Source organism: Carassius gibelio, chromosome A11 (assembly GCF_023724105.1).
Source record: "Carassius gibelio isolate Cgi1373 ecotype wild population from Czech Republic chromosome A11, carGib1.2-hapl.c, whole genome shotgun sequence".
In the NCBI taxonomy this organism is placed as follows: Eukaryota; Metazoa; Chordata; class Actinopteri; order Cypriniformes; family Cyprinidae; genus Carassius; species Carassius gibelio.
In genome coordinates, this window is record NC_068381.1 from 20642521 (window position 1) to 20658385 (window position 15865).

The following is a 15865-nucleotide window of genomic DNA, read 5'->3' on the forward strand; positions in this document are numbered from 1 at the left end:
GGCCAATCATCTGCTTTTAACAGTCAAGCCGAGAAACATTTAAGCCTCTTGTCTGGTTCCACTGACATATGCGCACAGTTGAGGAACCCTTGTGCATTCGTAGAAGTATAACCTGTGGGGGAAAAGGCGTTTTAAACCTTATTTTGGGGCAAAGTCATAAACATTTTTCAGCAATTTATATAATATTATACTGCTTTTTCTATACATGCAGTTTTTATCTCCCGGTGACGAGTGAAAGTGCAGTTCTGACTCTGCCCATTCATTTAGATAGGAGCCTGGTCTTGTTAGTCTTAAATAGCTGCCCGGAGGCGTTGCCGAGATGGAGGCCGAGTGGCACGACTTGCCTAAAAGGACTTGCATTTTAATCAGTCACCTCTGCATTCACACCATTTTACACTCTGTAGACACACATACGTATTACGATGCCATCATTGTGATTCCCAGCATCGTGATTCCTCTAGTTTCCCTAGTTGTCCATGTGTACTGTCTTTGTTCAGTTTATTGGTTACTTGTTTATAATAAACAATGTGTCTGGTAAAAGCAGAAAGTAACTTGTTTACAGCTTATAGATAGGGCTAGAAAATATATCGAACGATATGATCATGTGCATCTTGTCAGTAAAGCCGGTTCCAAGATCGAGTTTATTATTGAAGATGTGTATTAACTTCCACTCCATTTGAAAGCAGGTGATGGGGATTTACTGCTAATCATGGAACCGGCTTTACTGAGAAGACGCACGTGATCATATTGTTCAATATGTTGTCCAGCCCTACTTATAGACTTGACTACAATGGCTGACCAATAGCTTTTATTAGAAAGCTTGGTTCTTACCATAAAAGGTGCATACTGAGGTTTTAGTTGTGGCTGGTATGTTTGTGCTCATTTCATGTCTGACGTGGTGTGGTGAGGGCTTCTGGTTTAAAATTGAGAATAACTTTTGGTATCTTTCATCTTCAGTGGTTTAATTAATCGACTGAAAATGGTAGATCCACATAATTACCTTTGTGTATTATTTTTTTCCTCCTGTAGGTGCCAATGATCCTGGTTGGTAATAAATGTGATCTGGAGGACGAGAGGGTGGTGGGAAAAGAACAGGGGCAAAATCTGGCCCGGCAGTGGAACCACTGTGCCTTTCTGGAGGCCTCCGCCAAATCGAAAATCAACGTCCTTGATGTGAGCATTTAACGTTTACTCACTTGACATTTCCCCCATTCAGGACATATTCCAATAGTTTCATAGACCTGCCAACCTGTATACATCTTGTACACATTTTGATCTTAACCCTCTGGAGTCGATTAACGCATATACGCATTATGAGGCATCTTCTTCTGATAACCCCGAAAATAATTTAAATAACACTTTCAATTTTGATCGTACAGATAAGGTCAATACATCAATCAAATCTGTTAAAGGTCTTTTATTTGTATACATAACAAAACTTTGTGCATTTATAAAATAAAGATAACAAACAAGGTGAGGTGTCTGCAGCCTTGGTCTGTGGTGATCTTCATTTAGAAACGTGTCATTAAAATTAACTGTAAATCAGTAAATACTCAATGAAGAGACATGAGATATATATCTATAGAAAGCTTGACATGTCCACTTTTAAACCATACAAGTGCTACCGAAAACAATTATTCTGTGATAAAGTAATTTAAGTTTTTCACGTCTCCCTTCATTATATCTAATGTGACCACGCGCTGATAGCGCTATTGAGATTATAATGTTTCACTTGAAGCTAATGGCTTGTAAACACCCATACCTAAAACAAAGCAGCGAAACTGTTCAAGTTTTATTTTTTTTTATTTTACTGTTTGCTTTGCGATGAGAGGAATAAGACATAATTAACCCCAAGAAGATTTGATGAGGATTACCTCAGGATTTGAGTTTTGGATTTCTTCAGAAAAAAAGAATGAAGCGCTTAATTCAGTAGAGATCATAAACATGAGTAAACATAAACATGAGTTTCTTTTTTTATTTATTTATATACTTGTACTAGTTTTCACATAAGGTGTAAACATTTTACTAGTTAGACTTTTTCCCAAACTATAATTCCTGACTAAGTGTATAATCAAGTGAAACATTATGACGTTTCAATAACAATGTACACTACTATACCATTCAAAAGCTTGATGTGAATAATATAAATTTAACAAATAAATGTAAATGTAACCAATGTAACACACAATGCTGTTCTTTCAATTTATCCCCAAAAAACCTGAAAAAAATATTCTCAGCTCTCTTCAACATCAATAATAATAATGATGATAACAATAAATATTTTTTCTTTTTTCTTTTTAGAAAATAAGTATGTAACTGGAGTAATAATGCAAAAAATTCAGCTTTGAAAGTCAGCTTTGGTTTAACTGCATTCACAAGTGGATATTAAATTATTTTGTGGAATAATTAAATGTATTCTAAATAAACTACAAACATAAAACTATATACATTTATTTTGTCCTTACATTCTTTCTTGCAACTCTTCCCTCTCAGACACAAACCTGAATGAAAGGCTCATTATGCAGCTCATTATGCGGGTCTTTGTCTTCTCAGGTGTAAAATCACAATACAATGCTGATAGTTCTTGCCCTATTGCATAAAAAGTGTCTTTAGAAAATGTAAATCAATATGTTGTTTTCTGTGATTGATTAAGCAAGATGATTTTCACATAATTTTGAAAAAAATTATAAATCTAGGCTACAAGTTCCTGTTCTCAAAAGTCCCTGGAACCAATGTTCGGTCTGTGTTTTATTGCCTTATTCAAGTGATTTAACATTTTTAGTTAGTTTAGTTTTTTTTTTTTTACTAACCTCGCATAAACATTGTTTTCTCAAAAAACACAATCATGTACATACATGCTGCTCACATATTATTATAGCCCAATTTGTTCTGATTACAATGATATTAGACTTTCAATTCAATTCAAGTTTATTTGTATAGCGCTTTTTACAAAACAAATCGTTACAAAGCAACTTTACAGAAAATTATGTTTCTACAATATTTAGTAGTAGCTAGTAGTTTGTGCACATTTGACAGGATTTTAGAAAAAATTATAATAATAATACAAGACGTAGTCAGCTAGACGATGAACTATCAATATTATTAATTAAGTTATTATATGATTCAGTCACACATTTAGCAATAATTGTTAGTTCTGTTTGTTGATTCAGGGTTAGCATCATCTGAGGTCCTCTGAGGGTCATCATCATCTCTTCTCAGGTTTTCTGGATCCAGACTGGAGCTTGTGTAAATCCTAGTTACACGAAACATAGAAACAAAATACAGACATCATTAGCATAGCTGCTGATCCAACAAAGTAAAATTAGTTTAACCCAAGCTAATGAATACAAATGCACCTTTGATCTGATGCAACTACACATTTACAATTTAAAAGATCCATTATTCGAATGCTTGGCGAAAGAGATGTGTTTTTAATCTAGATTTAAACAGAGAGAGTGTGTCTGAACCCCGAACATTATCAGGAAGGCTATTCCAGAGTTTGGGAGCCAAATGTGAGAAAGCTCTACCTCCTTTAGTGGACTTTGCTATCCTAGGAACTACCAAAAGTGTTAAAAGCGTTTTGTGACCTTAGGGTGCGTGATGGGTTGTAACGGTGTAGAAGGCTAGTTAGGTACGCAGGAGCTAAACCATTTAGGGCCTTATAGGTAAGTAATGATAATTTGTAACTGATACGGAACTTAATAGGTAGCCAGTGCAGAGACTGTAAAATTGGGGTAATAGGATCATATTTTCTTGACCTGGTAAGAACTCTAGCCACTGCATTTTGCACTACCTGTAGCTTGTTTATTGACGAAGCAGGACAACCACCTAGAAGTGCATTACAATAGTCCAGTCTAGAGGTCATGAATGCATGAACTGGAGTATTCTGACGATTACTTTTCATACCTTTTATGGACCTATGGAGCTGTTATTTACTTGGCATCTATAGGACAGTCTCAAATTGTGTTCCTAAGACGAACTAAGCTTTTACTTCAGCCATTAAGATGTGTATAAGCAACTGAAAAAAACACAAACTTTAGGGCATTACAAAACTCAAACATAGGGCCCCAAAAATACCCTTAGACCTCAGAGTGTTAAAGTATGCCGGTACAATTTGTCACCCTAAAATGGACATTTTGTCAATTAATCACTTACCCCCATGTTGTTCCAAACTCGTAAAAGCTTAGTTCGTCTTAGGAACACAATTTGAGACTGTCCTATAGATGCCAAGTAAATAACAGCTCCATAGGTCCATAAAAGGTATGAAAAGTAATCGTCAGAATACTCCATCTGCCATCAGACATGCAACCTTGGTTATATGAAGCGACGGGAACACTTTTTGTAAGTGAAGAAAAAAAAAAAGACTTTTTATTTATTTTCTGTTGTTGTTGCATTGTTGGGTAATTATACAGTATATGAACTGTAGGCATCAAAGAGGTGCTATGCGGGGCATTTAAATCACTTATGAACGGTCACTTGTTTTTTACTTTCGCTTTTGCGATTTGCGATCACATGTACGGAGCAATACTCGGCAGTACTTACCACACGTTTTACAAGATTAACTGTTTGTCAGTGGTGCTCAGAATCTGCAAATCATTTGCCATCATCCTATCAGTCATCTCTCCTTTCTGTTTGTGTGGTAAGTGAAATGTTATGTATTGTAATGTTACAGGCTACCGCTAGCAAGCGGCTAACCATGTCCCTGTGGCGAGTGGGGCGGGGCCGAGAGGCGTGGGAACGAGGAGTGAGGCCAGGTGTAGTTCATCTCCAATCACTACACCCGGCCTCACTCCTCGTTCCCACGCCTCTCGGCCCCGCTCCACTCGCCACAGTCCCTTTAGTTGCTCCGTAGAACACATTATTTGTTTTCCGTGCCTTTCTGGATATGGATTCAGCCACACCTCTAACCCAGTTGGGGGTGCTTGTGGTCCGCACAGTACTCTCTTATTTGACATCGTCCCAAATTACTGTAACCGTTATATGCTATACATTGTTTTTTTTTGCTACGCAAGTCTGCAGTGTACTTGAGACAGTGTACTCTTCAGCTGTCTTTGACAGCTTTTATGTGCGTTACTGGCAGCAGAACCCTCTACTTACATGAACAAGTCACCACAGCATACATTTTTTTAAGATCATAATCACACAACCTATTCGATATTCTATAATTGAATCAACTAATCGAATATTCTAATATTCAAAAATCGTGACCCATCCCTAATGATTACATGCTTCACAACACCAGTTGAGTGTTTAAAATAACTTCCTTTTGTGAACTGAAAATGTTTGTCTTTTAATTCAGTTACAGCTATAGCTGTGGATGCCTTTGTCCATATTAGGGTTTTCCTGGAGCGTCATTGGTTCTATTACCTCTGTAATATGCATATCTGGAGTTTCTGCCTGAGGGCGCACTCCGGCTTCCAGTATGAACGAAATAGACATCACGTGTTATGTATTAAGACATCATGTGTTAATAATGACCAATTCATAAAAATACTTCTTTCAAACTAAATTTTAAGTAGAAATATGATAAAACATTTTATTTAAAGTGTCCTAGAGGTTCTTCAAATAATATTTTAAATTGCAAAAAAAAATATTCTGTTCCAAGCCATCAGAACCGAAGGTGTGTGTGAAGTGTAAACGAGTACTGACCTTCTAACCTTTGAAAATCATTTAACATTAAAGCTTGCATTTCTTACATTGTGCGATTACGATTTTAACATTTAGCTTTCAAGGAGCTTTAGGTAATAATGTCTTGGGATCTAGATAATAATCTAGGAATAAATGACCCCCAACCCCGGTGTTCCGTCCCATCACACTGATGGTACTCAGAAAATAATTTCAAGGTTTGCAGGTGTGGTTTTGTGTTTATATTGAGTACTTTTAATAATAATTATTATGTTTATTTTATTTATTTTTTTGCACATTGCAGATCTTCTATGACTTGGTTAGACAAATTAACAGGAAAACACCAGTGGAAAAGAAGAAAGCGAAAAAGAAATCCAATTGTATCCTGCTGTAGAAACAGCATGCTGCTCAGAGCCAGGTCTGTCACCATGTCACAGTTACATCATCCAACATTCATTAATACCTTATTTATTCAACACTTCTTCCATCTACTTTCTTTTTCTTAGACTGATATATTGATCCCATTATGTCCCATTATTATATATAATGTCCCATTATTCAGAAACGGAGACTGTAAGGTGGGGCTGCATGATATTAAAAAAATGTCTGATATTATAATAATATTCAATATGTGATGCAAGTAAAAATCAATTGTAATTAAAACATTTAAAACTTGGAAATTACATAGCCAAGATACTACTGATCCATACTGGATTTTTACAGCCATCGATCTTGATTGGCCGATACAGATTTATATATATATATATATATATATATATATATATATATATATATATATATATATATATATATATATATACAGCCGATTATTCAGAATGATAATGATATTTGCCAATACCAATAGTTTGATACTATACTGGAAACCCTCTCATTTGGTACATTACTGAAATATTAAAGGTTGAAATGAATAACAGAGCTATTATATTCAACTGCTATTAATTTTCAGATATAATAATTACATCATGCCAGATTTATTCAAACATACATAAATAATTAAATATAAATGAGCTCTTTTTGTAGCAAACTAATGGGCTGTGAAGATAGGATAACTTTGCTGAGGTAAATGCAATGTCAAGTGACATTGTTCACAAGCAGTTTTTTTGGTCGCAGTCTTTCTGCGGTTTAAAGGTGAAGGAGTGATTACATGAGATGTGATACATGTTGGTAAGTTGTACTGTATCTTTCAACATACCTTTTGATGTTGATTCATGTTTATTTTGCTAAAACTTGTCTTGCAGTGGAAGAGACTCACACTGCCCCTTGAACTGAAGCTGCTAAACAATGATCAGTCACATCAGGCACATTTAAAAGCATCAAAACGGCATTTAGTTTAAATTTGATGAAAGGATTTACAGAATTTGAAAAATGAAACCGTTGATAATCACAAGTAACAAAGGACAAAGCTTTTAGTAATTATTGGTTGTGAGGAGCATTGTTTGGTTTTGAGAAAAAACGTGGATCGGTCTGCCGAGAAAACAAAAAAAATTTACTAGCCATAAATGTCCGGAGAGGGTTTTTATAATTATATTGAATAATTTGGTTTAAAATAATTACATTCTCTGTCTTTTTATTTAGTTATATGTAGGGATATGCCGGTATCAATTTTTTTATGTTGCAATTAATTGCTAATTGCTTTTATCATGGTATACAGTATTATCACGATATTTAAAGCTCAGTTTTAAAAACGTGGCCATAATACCATGTAACTTGTTTAATAATTTTTTTGATAACACTTCTGTGAAGCCCGTATTTATAATACATTATAAGGGTATTATTAAGGCATTATAATGAATGCATAATGCATTATAAAAATCATCATAATACTTATATATTTGTGGTTATAAGTTTAAAAGTATAATTATTAATAACAAAATGAACACCATATTAAATCTACTTCAGTTAGAGTAAAATGGACTGTACCATATCTTCACATTGTTTATTTAAGATTTGCACAGTACTATAGCTTGTGAGTAGTTAGATGTTGAGTGTTATTTGAGTGTTTCCTGTGGAGCTAATGTCAATTAATTGATATGAGATTAATACTCCAACTGAAAAAAGTGCAATATTTAAATGGTTACATTTTATTTTCATGGTCCCCTTAATCAATCAGCTATAAGCAACTTTGCAACTGAATGCAAACTAACTCTCATTAGAGTATTAGTATGCTCAAGAATAGTAGAATCTAGTATGGTAGAATAAGCTGAAGCATAGTCATTTTATCTGTTGGTTGACGATCAAAATAAAGCGTTAGCACACATTTACAGTAGCAGACTCTAATGACAGCTAGCTGACATGTATTTGCAGAGTTACATATCAACAGCTGTCTAAAGGGTAACCATCAAAGTAATATTAAAATAAATATAGTTAAAATCAAATGTCTCATACAACAGTTTCATCTGATCTTATGGTGGTTTGAGATTATTATTATTTATTACTACTTCTAAGTGGTATTTGACTGCTTTAAGTAGCATCAGAAAAGTGAGAAGATGTGAGACTTATAATGCATTATAACTATGAGAAGTATAATCCATTGTAAAAGTTGATGCAACATGTTTATTGTTATAAATAAGCACACAAATAAGTAAATATTAGAACTAAAACTGTTCTTATGAATATTCATGAGATGATACAACATATTATAAGGTTTTTTATAATGCATTATGCATTCATTATAATGTCTTAAGAATACCCTTATAAAGTATTATAAATAAGGGGTTCATAGAAAGTGTTACCATTTTATTTTCTTATAACAAATATAACTATGCAATAAAGCAATACAGAAAAATATATAAAGTTAAAAGTTTTACACAGATTAAAGTGCAAAATAACTATAAAGACCAATAGGTATCACTTTACAATAAGATCTCATTAGTTAACCTTAGTTGATGTATTCAAATTCACAATGAGAAATAGTTACATTTGCTACAGAAATGATCAGTCTTTGTTTAAAAAAAAAATACAACTTGTAGTTCATGTTAGCTCATTAAATGACACATTTGCAACTTTTGATTTTACAATGTGTTATATATATTGGAATACCTAAGATTAATTTATGTTCAAAAGAATTTTTAATTGGCAGTTTACGTTAACTAATGATTTTAACTAATGTTAACTCATGTTCCCTGATGTGAAGTGTGAACGAACAATAACGAATCAAAACACTTGCGAACATTATCTAGGGTATGTTGTAGTCCAGATTAAAATGAAAAGAAAAAAAGTTTTAAACATAAATAGCCTATTAAGTCTAAATATTTAAGTATTTGGCACTGTGATGAACAAAACAGCAAATCCACAAATCCACAAATCTTAATGGCTATTTAAATATGTTTTAGAAAGTAGAGCAACTGCTTTATTTATGGGGTTTTCAGGGTAACTGCTGCATTTTCTGCAGTTTAGCGCCATCTCCTGTCAGATAGTGAATGTACTTTCATTCAGCGCATCTCATCCGTTCCCCCATGTGCTTCTCATGCGTGCTTGTTTACATCAGAGTAGGGCTGTGCAATTAATCAAAATCGAATCAAAATCGCAATTTGAGACGTTGCGATTTGCTAATCGCAAAAGCCTGCGATTTGGACACGATATTACTCTGTTCCAGAGCATATGCATGACTGTAGGTTTGAGTGGCAGTCTTACTAACCAATAGAGTGAGGGCACCTGCGTTCTCCCCAATCAGCACTGCTCTAGCCAACTGTTAAATGCCCACCAAAAAATTCAGAAGACCGCACACACAGCCTATGTCTCTGAATGCTTCTCATATTCACTCATCTCTGCCCCACGTGGCGCGAATCCTGAGTGATGGACGAGCTGTTCACACTTTTCGTAATGCTCGGTTATATTCGCACACGCACTGCACCGCAAATCTCCATGAGCGCATCTGGCAGTATGGATGAGGCTCGACGCACGCGTGTAACCTTCGTCAGTTTGCGCCTGGCTCTACGTTTAAAACAAATGTAAATTCAGTCTAACTGCTTGCTAATTTCACCTGGATGAAATGAAACATTCAGTACATTTTCCACTTGTTCTTAAAATCCTAAATAGTGTAACATTTAATACTTTAATAATTGACTAAAGAAATACAGTTATTTATTTATAAAAAGAAAATAAACAAATCTCTACAGTGAAATTCAGTAATTAAGTTAATTCTGTAAAAGAAGTTACACCATTATAAGCTTGTCTTTATAAATATATATAACCCCACCCAAACCTTTATTGAAAATTTTATGGATTTCAGAGTTATAATGGGAATTGTATTGGGTTTAATGTAAACTATAATGGTGTTTATGGATTCTATTGGTGGGATGTAATCCGGCAGATGGCAACTAACAGAAACAACGGTAATTCCTATATAAATAATGTTTAAAACAAAAAGGAATTTTGTAATGGTTTAATGGAAACTAAGCAGGATAGCAGTGTAATGATACTGTGCTGCACGTTATTGATAATATTGAGCTGAAGCTGGACTTTGCAAATTTAAAATCGCAATATGTCAAAAAATTGTCGTTAGATATTTTCACCATATCGCACAGCCTTACATCAGAGTGCAAACGTGTCTTAAGAAAAATACAGCTGTGCTGTGCATTTTTACCAGTTGATGGGAAAAGTATTATTAAAATATATTCCAAATTCTGAATAATTTAGTAATATATCATTATTCACTGTATTTAGAAGTGCCCACGATACCGATATCGTGCATATTCCTTACCGTAATATATATTATAACTGAATATCGGCACATGTCTAGTTATATATTGTTGCTCATTTTAATCTGGGCATATCAGATTTGAGGCAGTGATTTATGTGGAAGAACAGTTGCTGTTTTTAATCGGTCAGTTTTTACTTTATGAAGCATATACTTTTTTTAAATCCTTAAACTATTAAACCGTTATTCTTAAATTATTAAAATCATTGAGTTATCGCAAGTCCTTGTGATATGCACATTGTTGATATTTTGGTAATTTCAATAATATTGTGCAGCCCCACTGTAAGACCACACACAACAACAGCATATTATCTATTGTGCCCTGAAGGTTACAAAATGAAGCATTGCAAAGTGGGTTCAAGTAGAGTTTCAGTGCAGTGCCCTTTTTTCTTCATGAACACATCTGAAAAGGCATTATATGAGTGCAGTATAGGCTTTTAATAATCAACATTCCAGCAAAGTATTGTATTGTACAGCATTGTAGGTCTGATGATGTGAAGCCATGTATTTGTTCAATTTCTATAAAAATCTTCAGTAAGTTGTTTACCAACCTCAACCTTTCCACTAGAAGGCAGCATTTGCTCAGTCTATAGCAGTTAGAATGACTTATGTGTTGTGCTGTGTCCTTGTGTTGTACTTAAGGTAAATGTGCTTCAGTATTAGTTTTTGTTTGTTTTTATTGATTTTTTTTTCTCTCTCTTCTCTCTGCAGAATGCTGTAATGAAGAACTGTTAGCTTGTTTGTATCATGCCAGCATTGCCATACTCAGTGAGTGATTCAGTGGAACAACTGTCTTACTGACTCAAAGCAGCACGGGACATAGCAAATGAGAACAACTCTTTTAACTCCCCTTTATTTTGGCAGTAAAATTTGAGGAAAAACTCAATTTCCAAGAAGCAATTTCAGTAGAACTGAAAATCAGAAGATCAGAACATCTCAACATTTCCTGGACATTCTGGACTTTTTACATCACTGACCATGGCTGATGAAGAAGTTAAACATCATATAAAAACATAATGTTTCAGTTACTTTACCAAATGAATCTGAGGGTTATAATACCCCAGGATTATTTCATTATCTTTCATTTCCCTTTATGCTGAAAATCTGATGGCAATATTTAAAATCATTCAACTTCCTCTAAAAACCCATGGATACATCTGTTCCGAACTTGAAGACCTGCAATGTCAAGGAGAAAATCACTAAAAAAAACTGTGTTTTTAAAAATCTTCCCCATAAACTCTTGAACTCTGTGCTTGTCAATGGCCTCATCGTCTGTTGAAGAAGCAGGACGAGAAATCAGAGTTAACTATTCGTTTGCACAGTACCACATTTTCAAAGACATGAAGGATGACCGCATTTAATATCAGCAGTCAGCATGAGCATCTTTAAGTGTAGATGTTGTAAATGATGTCAAGTTTAGTTCTCTCTTAAGTTGTACTTCCATTCTTGATACAGTGTGTAAATGTCTATAAATGACATATGTAAATGTTTTGCTGACAACTATGGAGTCATCATCAGAAAGTACTGCCCCCATTCCCAATGTGACATTTTCTATTCAGTCACTTGGCTTTCCTAGCTCATATATCATATTCTAATGCCATTCTGTTTCATAAAGACTTCCGTAAACAAACAGGCCTTTTATAGTGCAAAAAGTGGGGGAATTATTGATTTCTATGTCTATCGAGACTGAAATATATTGTACTAAAACAACTATTTCCTCTTGTGTTTTTCTGTCCAAAGATGATCTGGATTTTATTTTTATTTTTTTGCCTTTTTTTTCTGACCATAAATATTGAGATCCTCCAGAGAATTAATTTGACTTGTTTGTACATTCTAATGTTTAACCTTCTGTTTTATCACATGAAACCCAATTAGAGACAAACAATATGTGACAGCCATTCAGTATTACTTTCAATGGCAAAAGTAGAGCAGCTTAACCTCAGGGCTTGAACTGCTAGGACAGTGGTAAATTATTAAATTTCTCTGATTTGTCTCTAGTTTTGAGTATTGTTTGGGTCAAAACTTAGAAACGGACTCCATGAGGGCCTGACATCCCGTAGTGTAGGGGTCACCAACTGTCAGCGTCAGGACTGCCTTTTGACATAATGAAAATAAATGCCAAACACTATTTTCTAATAAAATCTCATTTATATCAAGGTCACCTAAGTAGAGCCGTTGGGTCGTATGACACCACAGGTTACTGTTGCTACAGTTAGACGTGCAGTAAAGAGAGCGGAGAGATGAAACTGTGAGTGAAAAACAATCGCATTCTCAAAAATAAGGAAAGATGACAGGTCCTAAATTTAAGGCCATAAAAAGTCTTAATTTTGGTTTCAGGATGTCTTCAATTTGGGGATGTAAGATAAGACTTTAAGCTTAATGTGACGATTGAACTTCAAAAAGCTGTGATTTCATTAAATAAATATTTAAGCTGCATGTTTCAAAGTCAGCTGCTGCACTGATTGTGTACAAATTGGTGAGGAGGGTTCATCACTGGACCTCAAGAAAGTTTAGTTGAAGAACCCTAGTGTGAACTGTGCTCACAGCCCAGCACTGTGCAGTTTGTCTCTTCACGAGAGTCAGTGATGTTCTGGGGAGAATTATTCTTGGATCACTGCATAGACCTCCACATGTTAGCCAACTGTGCCCTTACTGAAAAAGCAGACACGTTTCAAAGAATTGCCTGAGAGCAGACACTTTGTGATCAAAGTGTATGGGGCAGTTTACCTAGACCTGAATCCAATTTAGAAAATCTGGGATGTTATCCTTGCCGCTGTCACCTCTGGCTTGCTTAGTTGGGGTTACTTCATTTACAGCGATATCGTTGACTTGGTTGCAAATTATTGCACAGAGAAATATTTAAACTGAACTGAGATAACATCACTGAATTCAATGATGAACTGCCTTTAACTGTCATTTTGCATTATTGGCACACTGTTTTCCTAATGAATGTTGTTCAGTTGCTTTGACACAATGTATTTTCTTAAAAGTGCTATATAAATAAAGGTGACTTATGTATCAGAGCATCCGAAGCAGCTAAGTAAAGCCACAGACCGTCCAGGAGCTCAGTGATGCAATGAAGTTAACATACACTTTCCAGGTGAAGGGGAACAGCCTCTGCTCCAACCTCGCGTGCAGAAAGGGGTTCTAGCCCGAGTGATAGATCTATTACTGCCTGTGGTAAGCCACTTAAGTCTGACATATCACATCCAGGAACACATAGAGGTTCCAGAGATCTGGACAGGTACTGAATGGTGCCCTCATCCCTGAGAAAGGAGGTCCTTCTTCAAGAAAATCTGCCAGGGAGAGGCTATTGCGAAGACCAACAGGTCCACATGAGCCAATAGGGTGCAACCAACAAGACCTGCTTCATGTCCTTGATCTTGCACAGAGTCTGTGCAAGGAGGCTCGCTGGGAGAAATGAATACTTGCACAGACCTCTGGGCCAGCTGTGTGCCAGTACATCCATACCAAGGTGGACCTCGGTCATGAAATAAAACAGCTGGCAATGGAAGGGTTGGAAGGAGGTGTGTGATGAAGCAGCGCATCCTGCAACTGCAACCTCTTGGCCTGTGGCCAAAGAAAGTGTCTAGTCTGAACTTGAGAAAGTGTAACATTGCTCACTATCAGACCCTGACGTGTCTGAAACAGGTACTGAGAAAACTGCTCTTTTTTTTATGTTTTGCTACTGCTGGCCATTGTGTCACCAGATGTAAGACCCTGGCCCTCTTCTGGGAGAGGGAGTGACAAAGTCACCACTCTCTGGGAAAGTTCCCTCTGTCCCTGGTTCACCCATCTCAGGGATGTTTTGTAGTCTTTTTAGAAGACTTAGTGGTGCCCTGAGAATCAGGCTGTGTCACCATCCATGCAGGGGGATGCCCTCGGCAACAAGCAGGCGAAGAACCTAACATTGGTGGCTTGGTGGCAGCTGAATCATGCTGAGGCAAGATGTGCTTTCTGGCCTCTGTCTGCTTCTGGCCTGCCAAGAATTGCCTGAGAGTTGGGAGCATCAAGAAAGCAAACGTTGTCTGCATCTCGCATCTCAGCTAGGTCCACCCAAAGATGGTGTTCCTGGACTATAAGCATAGACATCACCTGCTCGAGGGACCACAACATGACCTCATAAAGTTTTTATAGCACCAGGATCGCCATATATATTGATATACACACATTTGTCATTCAAAAGTTTCATGTTATTGTACAGTTAGGTTGCTTTCTTTAATCAAAAATAGTACAATGCTGAAATATTGTGAAATTTTATTTTAAAACACTGTTTTTTATTTTATTATATTTTAACATTTTATTTCTAATGGCAATCACATTCCAAGCTCCATTATATCAGTCTTTGGGCACGATCCTTCAGAAATTATTTTTATAAGCTGATTGCTCTTCAAATAATGTTTCTTATTGTTATCAATGTTTAATAATTCTTTACATTTATAATAATTCTTTACATTTATATAGCGCTTTTCTAGACACTCAAAGCGCTTTACATAGACAGGGGGTATCTCCTCTTCCACCACCAGTGTGCAGCATCCACCTGGATGATGCGACGGCAGCCATATTGCGCCAGAACGCCCACCACACACCAGCTTACTGGTGGAGAGGAGACAGAGTGATGAAGCCAATCAGTAGATATGGGGATTGTTAGGAGGCCATGATGGTCAGAGACCAATGGGCGAATTTAGCCAGGATGCCGAGGTCACACCTCTACTCTTTCCGAAAGACATCCTGGGATTTTTAATGACCACAGAGAGTCAGGACCTCGGTTTAACGTCTCATCCGAAGGATGGTGCTTGTTGACAGTATAGTGTCCCCATCACTACACTGGGGCGCTAGGACCCACACAGACCACAGGGTGAGCACCCCCTGCTGGCCTCACTAGCACCTCTTCCAGCAGCAACCTAGTTTTCTCAGGAGGTCTCCCATCCAGGTACTGACCAGGCTCAGCCCTGCTTAGCTTCAGTGGGCAACCAGTCTTGGGCTCCAGGGTGAAAAGGCCTGCCGAAATTAATGAAATTGCAAACTTGATACAGTGTCTGCTTTAAGGATTCACAGACAGGCACTGCACCAGTCACTGTTCACAGATGAACATAAGGTTTGAAGAACAGCATTTATTTGAAATAAATATTTTGTCATTTTATAAATGTCTTTTTAATCTATTTAATTCATCCTTGTGGAATAAAAGTATTTTATTATAGTTTGTATAATATAGTTTTATTTATATACTATATTTATTTTATGTGCTACATTTCTTTTTCTTTTTTTTCTTTTTTTTTATAAAAACTATAGTGATTCCAGATTTTAATGCAGCCTATGCAAATACTTTTTGGGGCCAAAATGTAAAAGTAAATGTATTTGTCGCCACCTAAAGACGTAGTGATGAAACTTAATTATGAAAAGGGTCAGTGAACAAATCTCGTTGGTGAACGAAATGAAATGAGAAACGAGGACTGGAAACGACCAATCACAAATAGACACAAAGCGCAACACATACCTTCCTTCTTTTACCGCGCGAAA

General features: G+C 36.1%; 1 protein-coding gene across 2 annotated transcripts in view; it reads left to right on the forward strand.

Annotated features, from left to right (window-relative positions):
* Positions 1-12055, forward strand: part of LOC128022638 (ras-related protein Rap-1A) — a 51462-nt gene extending 39407 nt beyond the window's left edge. For both annotated transcript variants that reach the window (XM_052610380.1, XM_052610379.1), the window contains 3 exons: positions 1030-1173; positions 5930-6043; positions 11057-12055. In XM_052610380.1, the coding sequence (XP_052466340.1) occupies positions 1030-1173; positions 5930-6019 (234 nt within the window). In that variant the 3' untranslated portion in view covers positions 6020-6043; positions 11057-12055. The remainder of the gene's footprint in view (positions 1-1029; positions 1174-5929; positions 6044-11056) is intronic.
* Positions 12056-15865: the final 3810 nt, after the last annotated feature.